Here is a 21,898-nt window from a genome sequence, read left to right on the forward strand (position 1 = left end):
TGCCTTTCATCCACAGGCTGAAGGCAGGGCATCCTGTCTCAGTTATCTCAGTAACATGAAGTGTCTGGCACATAAGGATCCAGCAAATGATTGCTGAACTGAGCTGTAATTTTAAGTAGGTGTAGCACTTGCCTGTAGTATCTCTTGTGCAGCAGAAGTAACCATTGTCTAGTTACTGGACTGGAAAATGATAGTTACAACCTGGAAAGCATTTGATGAAATATTTCATGATAACTTCACAGACCAGATGAAGAAGTGATGCAAGCTGTGTGTGGCTTAGTCACTGGGTGAATGCCCATGACTCAAAAAGAATGCTTTGGAATAATTGTACATCAGTCGGAGAGCTTTAGTAGCAGATAAGGCTGTCTCCAAATGAGTAGTTCACTTAGGATGAAGAGACAGAAAATGTTTTGGCCAAATCTTCAGGTGACAGAAATCTGGAAAGCCTAGGAAACATTTTTTAGGACCATCAGTATCTAAAAAATATTTTGACAAGTCAAGGGATCCAACAAAATGAAGTCTCCCTGCTGGGAGTAAGTAATGTTCCAAAGGGCTGGGAGAAAAATACCAACTCAGCTGCATTAAGTGCACAGTATGGGAACATGGCAGTAGGAAATGTATAGACCCTTGGTCACATACTTAGTGTGAGAGTCAGCAGATGGTGCTCCCAAGAAAGCTTCCCCGCCTGCACCCCAAGAAAGCTTTCATTAACAAAGACACAGCATTTCCATGTACGGTGGTTAGAGCCTCAGTCATTCTGTACCATGCTTGGTCATTTCTCACCTAGCTTATTCAGTCCTGGGCCTTGTGAATTTGGAGGAGCATGTTTAAGCAGAGACCATGAAGTCTAAAATATTATGTAAGGAATAGGCACAGAACTGGGGATGCTAGCCAGTAGGAGAGGAAACACAAGCAGATATAACAACTTTTCAACATCTGAAATACAATCTCACAGAGAAGCAATCAAGATTTTATTTTGTGACGGCAAGGAATAATGTTTAGCCTAGTTGTTGGATACCATAAAGAGACATTTCATTTATCACGAGGAGCTTTCTAGCAGCATTTATTATCCAAGAGGGAATGAGTTACCTGGTGAGGAAGTGAGTTTCCTGTCATTTTAGTTGTACAAGCAAAAGTTGGCCACCACTTGATGGGGGTGTTCTCAGAGGGCTTTTATTTATTTTTTATTTTTATTTTTTTTAAATTATACTTTAAGTTCTAGGGTACATAGGCACAACTTGCAGGTTTGTTACATATGTGTAGATGTGCCATGTTGGTGTGCTGCACCCATTAACTTGTCATTTACATTAGATATATCTCCTAATGCTATCCCTTCCACTTTCCCCCACCCCACGACAGGCCCCAGTGTGTGATGTTCCCCATTCCTGTGTCTCAAGTGTGTTCTCATTGTTCAATTCCCACCTATGAGTGAGAACATGCGGTGTTTGGTTTTTTGTCCTTGCGATAGTTTGCTGAGAATGATGGTTTCCAGCTTCATCCATGTCCCTACAAAGGACATTAACTCATCATTTTTTATGGCTGCATAGTATTCCATGGGGTATACGTGCCACATTTTCTTAATCCAGTCTATCATTCATGGACATTTGGGTTGGTTCCAAGTCTTTGCTGTTGTGAATAGTGCCACAATAAACATATGTGTGCATGTGTCTTTATAGCAGCATGATTTATAATCCTTTGGGTATATACCCAGCAATGGGATGGCTGGGTCAAATGGTATTTCTAGTTCTAGATCTTTGAGGAATCACCACACTGTCTTCCACAATGGTTGAAGTAGTTTCCAGTCCCACCAACAGTGTAAAAGTGTTCCTATTTCTCCACATCCTCTCCAGCACCTGTTGTTTCCTGACTTTTTAATGATCGCCATTCTAACCAGTGTGAGATGATATCTCTCAGAGGGCTTTTAAACATCACTTGGGTAGATGGTTAGAATGAACTCAGCGGGATCTGCTAACCTGGGCAGCCCAAGATCTTTCTCCTTATATTTTCCCCATTTGTACATATTTATATTTTATTTTCATAATGGAAGTCAGTGGAAAAAAGATCCCCTTTGTTAATAAATTTGTGATACTATCCATGCATTAGATTTTGTCTGTATGCTTTCTGATATGAATTGCTTTTAACTATAAACTCTTTCTTTCAATAGATGGACGACCTCAGTGGGAGGTAGAAGGGAAGATAATCAGGGAAAAATGTCAAGGGGTAAGAAATTTACCTTAATTCTTAAGAAATATTTAAGACACTGAATAGAAAATTGAATAATGCTACTTTATGGTATGGATGACTCTTTTGTATATTGATTAATAAAAAAGTAAAATTAGGCTGGGCATGGTGGCTCATGCCTATAATCCCAGCACTTTGGGAGTCTGAAGCAGGAGGATTGTTTGAGCCCAGGAGTTGAGACAAGCCCGAGCAACATGGTAAAACCCTGTCTCTAAAATACAAAAAATTAGCCATGCGTGGTGAGGTGTGCCTGTAGTGCCAGCCACTTGGGAGGCTGAGGTGGGAGGATCACCTGAGCCTGGGAGGTCAAGGCTGCAGTGAGCCATGATCATGCCACTGCACTGCAGCCTGAGTGACAGAGTGAGACCTTGTCTAAAAAAGTAAAATTTCTAGCGGTTTGGAAGTAAAATATTTACCTAGTATTAAAGTAAATTAAATTAAAGTTTAGAAAAGATAACCAGTTAGTGTCTTCTTTTCTCCTTATTGTATATACTAGAAATGAAAGATCATCAGAAGGTTCTTATTGAAATTATCATTAATTTCTCTGAACTCATTTAGGAATAAAAACAAATTCAATAAAGAACATGTATAGGCCTTCATGGAGAAATAAAAAAGAGAAAGAACATATGTAGTGGGTAAAAGATAGGAGCAAGACAAGTCCTTAGGGAATTGTGTACTTAACACACTATTTCTAACTCTTCAGCTATTTAGTTAAGCTTTCTAGGATTCTACATTGAAAGTTTTGGTCTTGTTATGGTGGTTGGAATGGAGACAGAGCATTTTCTGGGCTAAGGAATACCACTTCCCACAGTGCTTTCCAAAGATCTGGAGCAGTTAGGTTGAGGATTGTATTTGGTTTGGGGCTAAAGATTTTCACCTTGGTTTTGTAAAATTATTTTTGATATAGATACACATTTTGTTTAATGCCAGTTTAGAACATTTGGATTATTTTATTTTTTTAATTTTTATTTATTTATTTTTAGATGGAGTCTAGCTCTGTTGTGCAGGCTGGAGTGCAGTGGTGTAGTCTCGGCTCACTGCAGCCTCTGCCTCCCGGGTTCAAGCGATTCTCCTGCCTCAGACTCCTGAGTAGCTGGGACTACAGGCGTGCAATATCATGCCTGGCTAATTTGTATTTTTAGTAGAGATAGGGTTTTAACATGTTGGCCAGGCTGGTCTCAAACTCCTGACCTCAAGTGATCCGCCCACCTCAGCCTCCCAAAGTGCTGGGATTACAGGTGTGAGCTATCGCACCTGGCTCCAGTTTAGAACATTTTGAATATAAAATTTAAAATAAGAAATCTAAACTATAATGCTACTTGGGAACCATTAAACCTAATTAAAAATCAGAATGAATTTACTGTTAAGATACATAGTAACATGTAATATTCAGTAGAGTAAAACATCTCACTACATAGTATGTAAGACTTTTTGCTTCTGCTACAACCAGAAACCCAATTGGGTGAGTAAAAAGCAATTTCTCTTTTATTGATTAAAGGACTTATCTCTTTCAAGACTGAAGTATCCCTTTAGTAAATCTCCAGATGATGTATATGACTAGCTGATGTGCATAATTATCTATGCTGGAGCCTTGTAGTTAAGACTCATGAGTTGTGATGTGTTTAACAGGTGCATTTCATTTTTAGTTCTGAGTGTAACACAATCTTGCTTTCCATCCTTAGGCTCACATTGTCCTTGAAGTTCCTCCGTATCATAACCCAGCAGTTACAGCTGCAGTGCAGGTGCACTTTTATCTTTGCAATGGCAAGAGGAAAAAAAGCCAGTCTCAACGTTTTACTTATACACCAGGTACGAGGAGTCATGATGGTTTACTATAGAGCTTTCTTTCCTAATGAATAAAAAGTTATTTAACGAATCCTATATTACAGTGTTTAAGGTAGAGTGCTTATAAACAATGGAAACACCAACAGATGCCCACTCTAAAGTTTTTGTTGACTTTAAATATTAGATGTGGTCTCAGTTGTTATTTTGTAATGATTTATTATAAGGAAATTAGAAGATGGACGGTAGGTTTAAGGTCTTTTTTCAGAAGGGTTTTTATCAAAAATTCCCAGCATTACAGAGGGGCAGGTGTTTGTGAGTATGTGTGTGGTTCTGGGTCATGAACTCTCCTTGTACCCTTAGCACCATAAAAAGGCAGTGTGGCCAGGCGCAGTGGCTCATGCCTGTAATCCCAGCACTTTGGGAGGCCGAGGCGGGAGGATCACCTGAGGTTGGGAGTTTGAGACCAGCCTGACCAACATGGATGGAAAAACTTCATCTTTACTAAAAATACAGAATTAGCCGGGTGTGGTGGTGCATGCCTGTCGTCCCAGCTACTCAGGAGGCTGAGGCAGGAGAATTGCTTGAACCCAGGAGTGGAGGTTGTGGTGAGCCAAGATCGCACCATTGCACTCCAGCCTGGGAAACAAGAGCGAAACTCCGTCACAAAAAAAAAAAAAAAAAAAAAGAAAAAAAAAAGAAATGAACTTTAACAGAAAGGTAACATGATCAGACTTGTGTTTCAAAATCATTTTCCTCATATTTCTTTTCTTTATAAAGTGTCAAGAACCAGTTTAATCTTTTCTGAAATTAGTGACTCTGAGGAGTGAGATTTACATGAGATAAGTCCAAGAAGGTGATTAAAACACCAAGAGTGTTTTGAATATACAGACAGAACATCAGTGATGATAAAGAATATCAGGTTTTGGGGACAGATGAGAGGGGATAGGATTTACAATGGGCCTTAGAGGGGAGAAGGAACAGAAGGGAAAGAAGATAAAGAAGATGGATTAAGATGGATGTAGATGAAAAAAGTTTGTAGATTTAGTAATGGAGAGTTTAAGGAGCTTCCATATGATAGCTTTAGGTTTTTTCCGCAAAAAATGACATGAAGTGTCCTGTTGTGAGCAGAGGGAAGTTTGGGTGATTTCACAGTTGGACAATCATGGAGAATGTTTGAAATAGTTTTTGTTGGCCGGGCGCTGTGGCTCACACTTTGTAATCCCAGCACTTTGGGAGGTCGAGGTGGGTGGATCACGAGGTCAGGAGATCGAGACCGTCCTGGCTAACATGGTGAAACCCCGTCTCTACTAAAAAATACAAAAAATTAGCTGGGCGTGGTGGCGGGCACCTGTAGTCCCAGCTACTCAGGAGGCTGAGGCAGTAGAATGGCGTGAACCCAGGAGGCGGAGCTTGCAGTGAGCCAAGATCGCGCCACTGCACTCCAGCCTGGGCGACAGAGCGAGACTCTGTCTCAAAAAAACAAACAAACAAACAAACAAAAAACCACACAGAAATAGTTTTTGTAAAGAGAGAGAAAGTTCTCTACAGAAACCTAGTAGCATTCTAGACTTGATTGAAGGGCACCATTGATGTTGATCATCAATTTACAGATACTATTATAATTAATTCTATAATTAGGGGTTTAATTTTTTTTTTTTTTTTGAGAGAGAGTCTTACCCTGTTGCGCAGGCTTGAGTACAGTGGTGTGATCTTGGCTCACTGCAACCTCCGCCTCCAGGGTTCAAGTTCATATGATTTTCCTGCCTCAGCCTCCCAAGTAGCTGGGATTACAGGTACCCTGGCTAATTTTTGTATTTTTAGTAGAGACGAGGTTTCACCACGTTGGCCAGGCTGGTCTCGAACTCCTGACCTCAGGCAATCCGCTTGCCTCGGCCTTCCAAAGCGCTGGGATTGCAGGTGTGAGCCACCGCGCCTGGCCCAGGGGTTTAATTTTCTTTTTCCTCCCTTTTTGTTTTTCATACCCCTTGGTAACAAGTTGACCTGCTGTTAAACTTTCTTAAGTAGCACTCAAATTCTTCAAGGTGGGTGGTAAGGTATGCATCTCCTCCAGAATGGGGTACGTCCTGTCCAAAGAGGTTATCAAATACTGTTGAGATGAGGGATTGTAGACTGTAACCTGAATGAGAAAGAAGAGGGCTTTCCAGATTGCAATAAGGAAAAGCAAAATCAGTCAAGCAGATTAGGGGGTTTGATTACTTACTACCTTATAATGGTAGTAATTGAAAGGCAAACCAGGGGCCGGGCGCGGTGGCTCACACCTGTGGTCCCGCTACTTTGGGAGGCCGAGGTGGGTGGATCATGAGGTCAGGAGATTGAGACCACGGTGAAACCCTGTCTCTACTAAAAACACAAAAAATCAGCCGGGCATTGTGGCAGGCGCCTGTAGTCCCAGCTACTCGGGAGGCTGAGGCAGGAGAATGGCATGAACCCGAGAGGCGGAGCTTTCAGTGAGCCGAGATCGCGCCACTGCACTCCAGCCTGGGCGACAGAGCGAGACTCCATCTCAAAAAAAAAAAAAAAAAAAAAGGCAAACCAGGAGAATTTGCCACCTTTCAGCCCATGAATTGGGAGGACAATAAAAAGGCAGAATCCTAGAGGATATTACATTTGGGAATGGAAATCAGTAGAGCTCTGGAATGGAAAGAAAACATTGGGTTGCACTGTAACTCATCACTGGCCTTATGGTTGATAGATGACAAATCAGGTGGCATACACTAACAGAAGAATAGACACACAGGAATGTTTGTGTAGTACTTGTTCTGGTTGGTTACTATCTCTGTAGCATTTAGCTTTTTTCATTTTTTTCTAAAATGACATTTTGAATAAAATTTTTACAAAAGTCAGTACATTACTGTAATTAAAAAAAAAAAAAAGACAGGTGGAAAGACTATATTAAAACATTCAAATTCTTAGCCAGGCGCTGTAGCTCACGCCTGTAATCCCAGCACTTTGGGTGGATCACGAGGTCAGGAGATCAAGACCATCCTGGCTAACATGGGGTGAAACCCCGTCTCTACTAAAAATACAAAAAAATGAGCCGGGCGTGGCGTCGTGAGCCTGTAGTCCCAGCTGCTGGGGAGGCTGAGGCAGGAGAATGGCGTGAACCCGGGAGGCGGAGCTTGCAGTGAGCTGAGATCACACCACTGCACTCCAGCCTGGGTGACAGAACAAGACTCCATCTCAAAACAAAAACAAAACAACAACAACAAAAACATTCAAATTCTCTTCTATTCTGAGACTATCATTCTGTTCTTCCAGATTCCTTTGATCCACATATAAACAAAATTTTAAAAAAATGGAAATGGGACTAGCCCATATATAGTTTTGTAACTGAACACTTTAATTTTTCATCATCAACAGAGAATTTTACAGAATTGTAATAACTTCTTAGTATTTTGTTGTATGACCTGATCTCTGTTATGTTAGTGTTATTTTGTTTGTCTCATTAATTTGTATGAATACTTTATTTAGAGATTTTATTTTGTTTATGGCAAATAACTCCTTTTAAAATTTTACTTATACAATTTTTAGATAGTCATATTGTTATGGGATCCTTGAGGTGTCACTTTGCCAGCCGAAAACCCCTGTGGCTAGTGGCACCTTTGCCCACAGCCCTCTGGGGCCACTTGGCCTGGCAAGCTGCATTCGGCTCGTGCAACTGGCCTGGATCCCATGCCTGCAAAGGGTGAGCAGAGTGGGAAGGGGTGTGTGAGTGAGTGAGCGTGGGGTCCAGCCACTGCTCACAGCCAGGCACGCTGGCTGTGGAGGGTCTGGCAGCTCTAGGCGCTAGCATGGGTGGTGGCGCCCTGTGAGGCTGCGGCTGGACCAGGGATACCGCAGGCAGCTTCCATGGCTGGCACTGGGGAACATGGTGGTTCCTAGAAACTTGAGATGCCAGGAACCTCAGAGCCCCAAAGAGGGTGTCACAGCCCTGGCTCAGAGAGCTCCTAGGTCTGGGCTTCCTGAAGGCCGCAGCTCTTCTCTCCTTGTTGCTGCCAACATAGCGAGCAGGGGGCCTGTTTCAACCCTGTTTGTATTACAACTATTTCTGCCCCACTGAGTTCTTGTCCTGTGCCCAGGAAGAATGAGGTACACGGACAAATGGAGGGTGAGCGGGATGAAGAGGAGCTTTTTTTGAGCAATAGAAGAGCTCAGAGAAGACCCACAGAGGGTAGCTCCTCTCTGCAGCCAGGGTGTCCCAAGTGTTCAGCCCTCAGCAGAGAGGAAACTCTAGAATGGGTAGCTCCTCTCCACAGGCAGGTTGTCCTGTTGTCTTCTCAGCCCTCAGCAGAGAGGAGACCCTGGGGTGGGTAGCTCCTCTCCACAGCTGGTCGTCCTGTTTTCTCTTTTTGAGTATGGCTGAGTCCAGGTTTTATATGGGCTTCAGAGGAGAGAAAGTGCATGCTGACTGGTCCATGGGGTGGCCATGGGTGGGCCCGGAAAAAGCACCGTAAGTTCGCACTCTGGTCTGTGGGACTGGCAGCCCAGCCCCCAGACTTCAGGCCTTCTCCACCCTGAAGGTGGGGCTTCACTGGCAACCCACCTCTTTCCGCCCAGGAACCTGTCTGCCTCCTGTTGCTGTTCATGGTGCCCAGGTTGTTTCTGTCAAGGGGCGCCTGCAAACCAGGGCTGAGCTGCCCTCAGCCCTACCTTGACCTCCCTCCCATGCTCATCAGTGCCCAAAGTCTGGAGGGGGCTGAGGCGGCAGGGGTCTGGTGTGTCAGCACTGCCCCAAGCATACACACACCCGGCTGGGTTGCAACATCACCCAGACTCGGCCTCAACCTCGCTCCAAGATTGAAATGGGCACCAGGAGCAGGGAGGGGCCAGACACCGGGAGCAAGCATCTCTGAGCTGTTGCGGGAGGGGGGCTTCCTGGGTCTCTCTTCCTAGGCAGAGATGCCTAGGTCAGCAGCCATCGTTTGAGTGGCTGTAGCTGCACCCAGGATGGTGGGGCTTCTTCCTGCTACCGCCCCTCTCCCCCCGCCAAGAGTGCAGGGATGCCCGGGTCAGCAGCTGCAGCTGGGTCGCCACAACTGCACCCAGGAAGTGCAAGGCTCCCGCCCTGCCAACTCAGAAGGTGGCGGGGCTTCCACCTGTTCCCAGCTCCCACCAGCTCTGTGGAGCACACAGTCTTGGCTGCACCTCGCCCACTGTAGCCAGTGTCATGGCAGTGGCCACTCTAGATGGGCAACCACTGCCATCAATAGTTGCTTGTTTTTTATTAAGGTATTTCTGAATTTATTACCTTTTTGGCAATCCCCTTGCAATAGGGATCCAACCAATATCAATATCCAGTGAAGGGATGATCATTAATTGCAAGTGGCTGGTTCTTTTAGGGTTTTTAAATTTTATTTTTGTTTGAGACAGAATTTCACTCTTGTTGCCCAGGCTGGAGTGCAATGGTGCTATCTCGTTTCACTGCAACCTCTGCCTCCCGGGTTTAAGTGATTCTCCTGCCTCAGCCTCCCAAGTAACTGGGATTACAGGTGTGTACCACCACGCCTAGCTAATTTTGTGTTTTTAGTAGAGACGGGGTTTCATCATGTTGGCCAGGCTGGTCTCGAATTCCTGACCTCAAGTGATCCTCCCACCTCAGCCTCCCAAAGTGCTGAGATTACAGGTGTGAGCCACTGCGCCCAGCCCCAACTTCATTCTTTTACATGTTGATATCTAGTTTTCTCAGCACCATTTGTTGAAAAGACTGTTCTTTCCCCCATTGAATGGTTTTGGCACCCTTGTTTTTGAAAATTAGTTGACAAATGTGTGAGATTTTATTTCTGGACTCTATTCCATCACATTGATTATGTCTATCCTTATGTTAATATCACACTGTTTTAATTATTGTAGCTTTGTGTCGTAAGTTTTTAAATCAGGAAGTCCTGATTTCCTCCAACTCTGTTCTTTTTCAAGATGATGTTGGTTGTCCTTGACTTGGGTAGAGTGATGTCTGGTTGGTGCTGCCTATCTCATATAAGCCAGGGACAAATCAATGCCTTATTTATTCCAGCTTGGCTTTTGGTCTGTGCTCATACCTGGTTTATGCCTTGGACACACGGGAAAAAAGATTGTGTTGGCTATTTGGGATCTCTTGAGATTCCATGTGTATTTTAGAATGAGTTTTTCTATTTCTGCAAAAACTGTCACTGAGACTTTGATAGGGATTACATTGAATCTGAAGATCACTTTATATGACCCAAGGACATTTTTTTTTAAAAAAAGATCACTTTGGAGAGTGTTGTCGTCTTAGCAATATTAAGTCTTCAATCCATGAACCTGGAAAGTCTTTCCATTTATTTAGAGCTTCTTTAATTTCTTTCAGCAGTGTTTTGTAGTTTTCAGTTATAAGTCTTGCCTTCCATGGTTAAATCATTTCTGAGTATTTTATTATTTTTTGATGTTATTATAAATGAAATTGTTGGCTATGCACAGTGGCTTATGCCTGTAATCCCAGCACTTTGGGAGGTTGAGGTGGGAGGATTGCTTTAGTGTGGAAGTCCGAGACCAGCCTGGGCAACACAGTAAGACTTTGTCTCTACAAAAAATAAACATGAGCATGGTGGCGCACGCCTGTATTCCAGCTACTCAGGAGGCTGAGGTGGGAGGATCCCTTGTTGCAGTACGCCGAGATTGCACGATGGCACTCCAGCCTGGCCGACAGAGTGAGACCCTGTTTCCCAAAAACAAAAAAAAGAAATTGTTTTCTGAATTTTTATTCAGATGTTTATTGCTAGTTTATAGAAATATAACTTCTTATTTTTGTATGTTGATTTTGTATCCTGCAACTTTGCAGAATGTATTTGTTAGTTTTTTTGTGGATTTTATTACTTGTTTTGATCCCCACATGATGGCAGAGGATCAAGTGAGATGCATGTGAGAACCATTGTAAAGCAGAAGTTCTATGAATGTCAGAGTCATGATTTCTGGTATATGATGCAACATGTAAAACCAGATGACTGGTAGGCTTCGGATCAGGGATCCCCAAGTCAATACTTAATTAGGCCCTAGGGCTTTGTTTTTTGTTTTAGTTACTTAATTTTGAATAGGTAATAAATACACAGTGAAAAACATTCAAAGGACATAAAAAAGTATATAGTAAAAAGTAAACTTCCTAATTCTGTCCCTTAGTCACCTAATTTTCCTTCCCAGCAGTGACTCTAACATAGTTTCTTGTGCCTCTTCCCAAAGATATTCATATTATACAGAAGCAAAACGTGTATGTGTATACATATATATACGTCTGCACATACACACAGACATACACGATATTTTATATGAACTGCCTTCCTTGGCATTTGAGTTTGCCCCTCAGCTTATGCTGTAGTTGTGTAACCTAGCATGAAGGCCTGTCATAATAATTTTATGTATTGTATAATAATATTTGCTTTAATCATTTTCTTTTCAGTTTTGATGAAGCAAGAACACAGAGAAGAGATTGATTTGTCTTCAGTTCCATCTTTGCCTGTGCCTCATCCTGCTCAGACCCAGAGGCCTTCCTCTGATTCAGGGTGTTCACATGACAGTGTACTGTCAAGACAGAGAAGTTTGGTTTGTTCCATCCCACAAACGTATGCATCCATGGTGACCTCATCCCATCTGCCACAGTTGCAGTGTAGAGATGAGAGTGTTAGTAAAGAACAGCATATGATTCCTTCTCCAATTGTACACCAGCCTTTTCAAGTCACACCAACACCTCCTGTGGGGTCTTCCTATCAGCCTATGCAAACTAATGTTGTGTACAATGGACCAACTTGTCTTCCTATTAATGCTGCCTCTAGTCAAGAATTTGATTCAGTTTTGTTTCAGCAGGATGCAACTCTTTCTGGTTTAGTGAATCTTGGCTGTCAGCCACTGTCATCCATACCATTTCATTCTTCAAATTCAGGCTCAACAGGACATCTCTTAGCCCATACACCTCATTCTGTGCATACCCTGCCTCATCTGCAATCAATGGGATATCATTGTTCAAATACAGGACAAAGATCTCTTTCTTCTCCAGTGGCTGACCAGATTACAGGTCAGCCTTCTTCTCAGTTACAACCTATTACATATGGTCCTTCACATTCAGGGTCTGCTACAACAGCTTCCCCAGCAGCTTCTCATCCCTTGGCTAGTTCACCGCTTTCTGGGCCACCATCTCCTCAGCTTCAGCCTATGCCTTACCAATCTCCTAGCTCAGGAACTGCCTCATCACCGTCTCCAGCCACCAGAATGCATTCTGGACAGCACTCAACTCAAGCACAAAGTACGGGCCAGGGGGGTCTTTCTGCACCTTCATCATTAATATGTCACAGTTTGTGTGATCCAGCTTCATTTCCACCTGATGGGGCAACTGTGAGCATTAAACCTGAACCAGAAGATCGAGAGCCTAACTTTGCAACCATTGGTCTGCAGGACATCACTTTAGATGATGGTAAGTTCATCTCTGATATGTTCTTGAAGTAGTGAAGATTCAGGGACTTTATTCTCCCAAGTGTCATAAAAAAGTTTCTATGGATTGCTTATTGGCATATGGTTGGGCTTTTAAATAAGTTGTTATTAGAAATATATGTTAATATATAACTTTGCCAGGTACCACGGCTCACGCCTGTATCCCAGCACTTTGGAAGGCTGAGGTGGGTGGATCACAAGGTCAGGAGTTCAAGACCAGCCTGGCCAACATGGTGCAATGCTGTCTCTACTAAAAATACAAAAAATTAGCCGGGCGTGGTGGTGTGTGCCTATAATCCCAGCTACTCGGGAGGCTGAGACAGGAGAATCACTTGAACCTGGGAGGTGGCAGTTGCGGGGAGCCAAGATCGCACCATTGCACTCCAGCCTGGGCGGCAGAGCAAGACTCCGTCTCGAAAAAATATATATATATATATATATATATTTTTTATATATATATATATTTATATATATATATATAGAGAGAGAGAGAGAGAGAACTTTGAGGGTAGATATGAAAATCCATGCCTTAGCATCTGTTTTACCACTAATATCTGTTGCTGAATATGAGATCTTTTCTTCCAGAATATATAGTGAGATCACAGTGTCTAGAGAATGGAATTCAAGGCCATTAGTTCCATAAATATTGCTGAATGCTGTCCTTTTGCAAGATGAAGCTAGATGCTGGGAATGCGAAGGATGTATTAAGATAGAATTCTCGGCCAGGCTCAATGGCTCACAGCTATAATCCCAGCACTTTGGAAGGCCGAGGTGGGTAGATCTCTTGAGCCCAGAACTTCAAGACCAGCCTGAGCAACATGGCAGAACCCCGTGTCTACAAAACAAAATACAAAAAATTAGCCAGGCATAGTGATGTGGGCCTGTAGTCCTAGCTAACCAGGAGGCTGAGGTGGCAGGATCACCTGAGCTGGAGAGGTTGAGGCTGCAGTGAGCTGTGATCATGCCATTGCACTCCAGCTTGGGTGACAGAGTGAGACCCTGCCTCAAATTTAAAAAAAAGATCAGCAGAGATATGTAACAGATTTCACAGAAAGGATTCATCAAGTCTTCTGTGAGTAGGTGACATCTGAGCCAAGTTTTGGAGGATGAGTACAGTTGGCTTTCTGTATGCACGGGTTCCACACCTTGGATTCAACCATCTGTGGATTGAAAATATCTGGGGGGAAGAAAATGGATGGTTGCATCTGTATTGAAGATGTACAAACAGACTTTTTTTTCCTTGTCATTATTCCCTAAACAATATAATATTACAACTGTTCCCATAGCATTTACATTGTATTTGGTATTATAAATAATGTAGATATGATTTAAAGGGGGTATGTGGATAGATTATGTGCAAATAGTACGCTGTTTTATATAAGGGACTTGCACATTCATGGATTTTGGTGTGGGGGGGTTGTATGGTATGGACATAATCATTTCTCAGTGTACTCAGGGGATTGATTTTAGGACCGCCTGTGTACAACCAAATCATGCATGCTCAAGTTTCACAGTCACCCTGTGGAACCCACATGTAAGAAAAGCAGCTGTGGTCTCAGTGCTTTGGGAGGCCAAGGTAGGAGGATTACTTGAGACTAGGAGTTTGAGACCAGCCTGGGCAACATAATGAGACCTCATTTCTACCAAAAAACCCTACAAAAATTAGCTGGGTGTGGTGGTGTGTGCCTGTAGTCCTAGCTACTAGGAAGACTGAAGTGGGAGGATCGCTTGAGTCCAGGAGTTCTAGGCTGCAGTGAGCTGATCGCATACTATTGCACTCCAGCCTGGGTAGCAGGAAAGTGAGACCCTGTCTCTAAAAAAAATTAAAAAGCCCTCCACATATGCAGATTTCACATTCGAGAATATTCTTTTTTAGATCCATGTTTGGTTGAAAAAAGCTGTGTATAAGTGGACCCAGACAGCTCAAAGCTGTGTTGTTCAAGGGCCACCTGAATATGTTTTCAGTAAATGAACATCAGAGGCAAGTCAGATAATACAGCAGAAATAGAGAAGAAGGGTATGTTTGTCAGGGAAGGATATGTCTGTGGTGGGGTGAGGTATGGGGTCCGGGGTGGGGGATGGGGGTGATTGGTATGGTACAGGATGGTTTTAAAGCCATGAGGGGACATGCCAGGTCATTTGTGTGTAAACAGAAGGTATATGTGTAAACTAGAGCAACACCTAAAATTGCATAGCATTTTTCTATTTATTATCTAATCTAATCGTTACCATTCCTCAGACTCTGAGGTAGATAGTGACATTTATAGAGTTGGACTTTTGAAAAATCACACAACTAGTAAGCAGCAGAACTGAGACTGGTTCAATCCAGTCTTTTTCTTGTGGCACTACAGCTGCCTCCCAGAAACAGCAGGCCGTGGTGGTTAGAATAGAACTCTCTACTAAACGGAATCCCTCAAGGTTTTTCTAATTCCTGGAGAATATTCTCCAGAAATGCATGTGCACAGTTTCACTGCATTAACCCATGTTCACAACTGCATCTGATCTGTCACACTGTTTGGTGTACTTGAGCACTCTGGTATTTAAGCATTTTGCTGTTCTCTGTGCACAGCTGGCATAAGTGTCACTCCCTACTAAATGATGAAACCAAAAGGTAGAGAGCAGGCTGCTACTTTTATGCAAAACAGATTTGAAATAAAGGCTTATGCAAATATTGGCTTTAAAAATGTTGCCTGTTTCTTTTAGCAGTTTTAGACTAACTCTTCACATTGCTTTTTACCCTGAAACAAGGACTGAGACCTTAAGTCACTCATTTGTGATATAACTGAAGATAGGAGATTTATTGAGTCTTTAAGAGCACTTCAGCTCATTTTTTTTAACCAATGAAGATATTTTTTCCTTCTAAAAAGAGCCCAAAGCTAGAACCTGCTCTTTCTAATTTACCACAGGTTGAGAGATTTGGGGGTAGAGGGTCGGATAGGCAACAACTCAGATCTCTAGAAAGATTTTGGGAAAATGTATTTCATTATTTGAATATATTAAGATTTGTTGCAAAAACAGAAGATCTGGAAAGGTGAGGTCTGTGAGGGCAACTGTAAAAGCAATTTTATTTTTGCTCCCTTTATTATAGTAGGGCATACAAGCAAGAAAGGGGCCAGGTACTGTGGCTCATGCCTATAAACTCAGCACTTTGGGAGGCTGAGGTGGGTGGATCACCTAAGGTCAGGAGTTGGAGACCAGCCTGGTCAACATGGTGAAACCCTTTCTCTACTACAAATACAAAAAAAAAAGCCAGCGTGGTGGTGGGTGCCTGTAATCCCAGCTACTTGGGAGGCTGAGACAAGAGAATTGCTTGAACCTAGGAGGCGGAGGTTGCAGTGAGCTGAGATCACGCCATTGTACTCCAGCTTGGGCGACAAGAACGATACTCTGTCTCAAAAAAAAGCAAGAAAGAATGTTCCTAGATTGTAGCCCCCCAGAGACTAGCTATCACATTTGCTCATTGCCACCCCTCAGGGGACTTAATAGAAGCTCAGTGCTGCCAAGCAGTAATTACAGAGGGGGAAGAGCAGTACACAATGGTGTGCACCTGTAGTCCTGGCCACTTGGGAATGTGAGATGGAAGGATCACTTGGACTCAGGAGTTCGAGTCCAGTCTTGCCAATATAGTGAGACCCTGTCTCTAAAATTAAAAAAAAAAAATGGACAGGCTGGGCACAGTGGCTCACGCCTGTAATCCCAGCACTTTGGGAGGCTGAGGTGGGCAGATCCACGAGGTCAGGAGATCGAGATCATCCTGGCTAACAGGGTGAAACCCCGTCTCTACTAAAAGTACAAAAAACTAGCCAGGCGTGGTGGTGGTCGCCTGTAGTCCCAGCTACTTGGGAGGCTGAGGCAGGAGAATGGCGTGAACCCAAGAGGCGGAGCTTGCAGTGAGCCGAGATTGGGCCACTGCACTCCAGCCTGGGCAACAGTGCAAGACTCCGTCTCAAAAAATAAAATAAAATAAATAAAAGGACAGAAAAAACTGAAACGCACTCTTTTTATTTTTTTGTGATGGTAGTCTCACCCTGTCATCCGGGCTGAAGTGCAGTAGTGCAATCTTGGCTCACTGCAGCCTCGATTTCCTTGGCTAAAGGGATCAATCCTCCCACTTCAGCCTCCTGAGTAGCTGGGACTACAGGCATGTGCCACCACACCTGACCAATTTTTGTTAAAATGCACTTCTGAAAACCTTAGATTATTGGCTGTATAATTTTTGCAAATTGAATTTTTGATGCTTAAGCTTCAAAATGAATTTATCTTTATTTTTATTTTTATTTTTTGATATGGAGTCTCTATCACCCAGGCTGGAGTGCAGTGGCGCAATCACAGCTCACTGCAACCTCCACCTACCAGGTTCAAGAGGTTCTCCTTCCTCAGCCCCCCAAGTAGCTGGGACTACAGGCGTGTACCACCACGCCCAGCTAATTTTTGTATTTTTTAGTAGAGACGGGGTTTCGCCATGTTGGCCAGGCTGGTCTCGAACTCCTGACCTCAGGTGATCTGCCTGCCTCAGCCTCCCAAAGTGCTGGGATTACAGGCATGAGCCACCATGCCCAGCCTAAAATGAATTTTTGATATTTTTAATTTGACTCATTTATTATGATATTTGGATTTGCCTTTGAAGGTAGAATTTTTAGATGTCTAGAAAAAAAAGTTCTGCAAACTTTTAATGTAAATTCAAATTAGCTGGGCGTGGTGGTGGGAGCTTGTAATCCCAGCTATTCGGGAGGCTGAGGCAGGGAGAATTGCTTGAACCCAGGAGGTGGAGGTTGCAGTGAGCCGAGATTGCACCACTGCGCTCCAGCCTGGGTGACAGAGTGAGAGACTCCATCTCAAAAAAGAAAAAAAAAAAACTTTTAATGTAAATCCATAAAATGAAAATTAAAATGGCTGGGCGCAGTGGCCCACTCCTGTATCTCAGCACTTTGGGAGGCCGAGGCGGGCAGATCACCTGAGGTCAGGAGTTCTCCACCAGCCTGACCAACATGGGGAAACCCCGTCTCTACCAAAAATACAAAATTAGCCTGGTGTGGTGGAGCATCCCTGTAATCCCAGCTACTTGGGAGGCTGAGGCAGGAGAGTCGCTTGAACCTGGGAGGCTGAGGTTGCGGTGAGCCGAGATTGCGCCATTGCACTCCAGCCTGGGCAACAAGAGTGAAAGTCCATCTCAAAAAAAAAAATAAATAAATAAATAAAAACCCATAGACCTTGAACTCCATAGCGCTGGAATATCTCGTTTTTAATTTTTTATTTTTTTATTTTTTGTAGAGATGAAATCTTGCTAAACTGCCCAGGCTGGTCTAGAACTCATGGCCTCAAGCAATTCTCCCACCTTGGCCTCTCAAAGTTCTGGGAGCCATCATATCTGGCCAAATGTCCCCTTTCTGGTTAGCTTTATTATATTTTATTTTATTTTACTTTATTTCATTTTATTATTCTTGAAGATGGCATCTCACTCTGTCACCCAGGCTGGAGTGCAGTGCTGTGAACACAGCTCACTGCATCCTCAACTTCCTGGGCTGAAGCATTCCTCCTGCTTCAGCCTGCTGAGTAACTGGGACCACAGGCACATGCCACCATGCCCTGCTAATAGTTAACTTTAAAAGTCATAGAGCCAGGCGTGGTGGTGTGTGCCTGTAATCCCAGCTACTGAGGAAGGCTAAGGCAGGAAGATCACTTGAGCCTAGTTTGAGGCTAGCGTGGACAACATAGCAAGACCCTGTCTCTGAGTATTTTAAGTGAGTCATAGAACATACCAGAAAGGATTGAAAGTGACTAAAATGAACTTTGTAGTTAGCCGAAGCTCAATTTGTTTTAACTTTTTCATATTATGTTAACTGTTAAGTCCAAAGTAATTTCCACTCTACAACCACAGGACACGGTAATTTAAAAAAATTTTTGCTATACTACTTAAAGATACTTATCCTAATAACTTTTGTTAATTCTGTTTTATATTCAAATTTATATATCCTCTTTTAACCAAATCAAAGATAAAAACACACTTTCTTTAATTTTTGAAGTTTTTAAGTAACATGGAATCTCTTAGGCATCATTCATGTATTAGTTGACTGTTACTTTTAGAAATGTGGACATTAACATCAATTTTTTATTATAAATTCAATGACATTTACTAGAGAAGATAGTAATGTAACTCAGCTCAGAATTTCGGGAGTTATAGACTGAGCATGGTGGCTCACGCTTGTAGTCCCACCACTTTGGGAGGCCCAGGCAGGCAGATCACTTGAGCCCAGGAGTTTGAGAATAGCCTGGACAACATGGCAAAACCCTGTCTGGAAAAATTACAAAAGTTACCTGGACAGGGTAGCACGTGCCTGTAGTACCAGCTACTTGGGAGGCTGAAGTGGGAAGATTGCTTGAGCCCAGGAGGTCAAGGCTTCAGTGAGTGGTGATCATGCTACTACACTCCAGCAGCCCAGGTGACAGAATGAGACCCTTGTCTCAAAAATAAAGTAGTTACAGGGCTGGAAAATATTCTAATATAGCTCTCATTTTATGGATAAAACATCTGAATTTTACACAGAGCCTAAGGTATTCATCCAGGATAACACACTTGAATTATGGCAGAATAAAGACTAAAACCTGTTTTCTGACTCTAGGAGTTTTTCTAGAATCTGTAATCAAGTTTCTAGTCAGTGTGTTGAGGTTTTAGAACTGGTGTCAAACAAAGAATACATGAAAAAAAATGCCATTTTCTCCATAGAGCTTTGATTGTGAGAGGAACCAGGGTAATCTTAAGATTATAGATTCTGGCCAGGTGCAGTGGTTCATGCCTTGTAATCCCAGCACTTCGTGAGGCCAAGATGGGAGGATCGCTTGAGCCCAGGAGTTCTAGACCAGCCTGGGCAATATACCCTGTCTCTACTAAAAATTTAAAAATTAGCTGAGCATAGCTGGGCGTGTTGGCTCACGCCTGTAATCCCAGCACTATGGGAGGCCAAGGCAGGCAGATCATGAGGTCAGGAGATCGAGACCATCCTGGCCAACATGGTGAAACCCCGTCTCTACTAAAATACAAAAAAACTAGCCAGACATGGTGGTGCGTGCCTGTAGTCCCAGCTACTCAGGAGTCTGAGGCAGGGGAATCGCTTGAACCCAGAAGGCGGAGATTGCAGTGAGCCAAGATCACGCCGCTGCACTCCAGCCTGGCAACAGAGCGAGACTCCATCTCAAAAAGAAAAAGAAAAAAAATTAGCTGATCATGGTGATGTGTGCCTATAGTCCCAACTACTCAGGAGGCTGAAGTGGGAGGATTGCTTGAACCCAGGAGGCGGAGGTTACAGTGAGCTGAGATTGCGCCACTGCACTGCAGCGTGGGCAACAGACCAAGACCCTGTTTATTTTATTTTATTTTATTTTTATTTTTTTTGAGACGGAGTCTCGCTCTGTCGCCCAGGCTGGAGTGCAGTGGCGCGATCTTGGCTCACTGCAAGCTCCGCCTCCCGGGTTCACGCCATTCTCCTGCCTCAGCCTCCAGAGTAGCTGGGACTACAGGCGCCTGCCACCACGCCCGGCTAATTTTTTGTATTTTTTAGTAGAGGCGGGGTTTCACTGTGTTAGCCAGGATGGTCTCGATCTCCTGACCTCATGATCCGCCCGCCTCTGCCTCCCAAAGTGATGGGATTACAGGCGTGAGCCACCGCGCCCAGCCCCAAGACCCTGTTTAAAAAAAAAAAAAAGTATTATTCTCAGTATTAGATGAAGTGTTTTTTGGTTTGTTTTGTTTGTTTTTGAGACGGAGTCTCACTCTGTTGCCCAGGCTGGAGTGCAGTGGCGATCTCAGCTCACTGCAAGCTCTGCCTCCCGGGTTCATGCCATTCTCCTGCCTCAGCCTCCTGAGTAGCTGGAACTACAGGCACCCGCCACCATGCCTGGCCAATTTTTTGTATTTTTAGTAGAGACAGGGTCGCACCGTGTTAGCCAGGATGGTCTTGATCTCCTGACCTTGTGATCCGCCTGCCTCAGCCTCCCAAAGTGCTGGGATTACAGGTGTGAGCCACTGCGCCCGGCCTAGATGAAGTTTTAAAGGCTCTCCATTCTCTTTCTTGCTGGAGTTCACACTTTGGTATTCTTCATGATGATTATATTCGTCTGTGTCTCTTCCCTAGCTTCTTTGGAACATCTCAGGGCCTTTTGAGTTCTAACTGCTCTTCTTGTTTTATGTGGGCGCTATCTAATACCTCTAGATTAATTCAGAACATATTTTAATCCTTCTTGTATAATAGCCTTCACATGTGTGAAAGCTTGATCTCTTTCCCAGTCTTAAAAACTCTCTAGCAACTTCATCCTTCCCTCACCAAAATGCAAATTTCCTTCTGCTTGAACCGTGATGTTTAAGTTCCCTTTCATAGTGGACTATCCAGAAGGGAACACACTGTAGCTAGCTTGTTGTGGGTTAAGACTGTCACTTTCCCTGTTGAAAAGACTTTATCAATATGGCCTGAGGTCAGGGGATTTTCTTAGCTGTGATATACTGTTGATTTAGTGAGTCATAATTATGCAAAGTTGTGTCCTTTCCCTACATAGGTTTATATATATATATGGGGTTTTTTTGGACCAAAGACTAAACTTTATAATTATCCTTGTTCAGTTTCATTGAGATGATTTCGGTGCCTCATATCAACTTTCCAAGCTCAGAAGAATCCCAGAAGCATTTCTCAGTCTCAGGCTTCCTGGGGCAAGGCAGATATTCCTTTGGGGGTTACAACAGCAGCACAGTACTGACGTTTCACCAAGTTCTCTTTCAAGTAGTCCCCCTGGAAGGCTGTAATATAAACTTACTCAAACAATTAAGGCATAGTTCATGACTATTTTGCTTCTTGTCTTTGTATTTTCTTCACTACCTCCATATATCATTGCACCTCCTTGAAAAGCATGTTCTACGGCTGTCCAGTTATCACTGAATTTTACTCATATTTACAATTTACAATTTGTATGCCTGGAAATGTAATTTTCCGTAAACATTTATGTTCGTTATGGTTTTTATGCCGCAGGTTTTGGACCAGACAGTAAACATTAAAACAGTTGATTTTATAACAGATATGGAAACTGTCAAGCTGTTTTTCATTTATTTATTTTTTGAAATGGAGTTTCCCTTGTCACCCAGGCTGGAGTGCAGTGGCACAATATCAGTTCATTGCAACCTCTGCCTACTGGGTTCAAACGATTCTCATGCCTCAGCCTCCCAAGTAGCTGGGATTACAGGTGCCCACTGCCGTGCCCAGCTAATTTTTGTATTTTTAGTAGAGACAGGGTTTAGTCATGTTGGCCATGCTGGTCTTGAACTCCTGACCTCAAGCGATCTGCCTGCCTCAGCCTCCTAAAGTGCTGGGTTTACAGGCATGAGCCACTGCACTTGGCCTTTTTAAAATTTATTTTGAGACAGGGTCTCACTCTGTTG

At 43.3% G+C, this 21,898-nt stretch overlaps 1 protein-coding gene and 1 non-coding gene across 13 annotated transcripts in view; both read left to right on the forward strand.

Moving 5' to 3' along the window:
- Positions 1 to 21,898, forward strand: part of NFATC3 (nuclear factor of activated T cells 3) — a 147,855-nt gene that overhangs the window by 98,014 nt on the left and 27,943 nt on the right. For 8 of the 12 annotated variants that reach the window (XM_031002767.3, XM_031002768.3, XM_031002771.3 and 5 more), the window contains exons 7-9: positions 2,165 to 2,220; positions 3,924 to 4,050; positions 11,453 to 12,460. In XM_031002767.3, the coding sequence (XP_030858627.1) occupies positions 2,165 to 2,220; positions 3,924 to 4,050; positions 11,453 to 12,460 (1,191 nt within the window). Of the gene's footprint in view, positions 1 to 2,164; positions 2,221 to 3,923; positions 4,051 to 11,452; positions 12,461 to 13,062; positions 13,249 to 14,353; positions 14,490 to 21,898 lie in introns of those variants that run through there. The other 4 variants (XR_010131356.1, XR_004067628.3, XR_004067629.3 and 1 more) reach the window with 2 other exon arrangements.
- LOC115931139 (small nucleolar RNA SNORA48) lies at positions 9,972 to 10,106 on the forward strand. The gene has a single exon (XR_004067691.1). It is a non-coding gene; the product is annotated as a small nucleolar RNA SNORA48 (small nucleolar RNA).

This window comes from Gorilla gorilla, chromosome 18 (genome assembly GCF_029281585.2).
Source record: "Gorilla gorilla gorilla isolate KB3781 chromosome 18, NHGRI_mGorGor1-v2.1_pri, whole genome shotgun sequence".
Taxonomy (NCBI): Eukaryota; Metazoa; Chordata; class Mammalia; order Primates; family Hominidae; genus Gorilla; species Gorilla gorilla.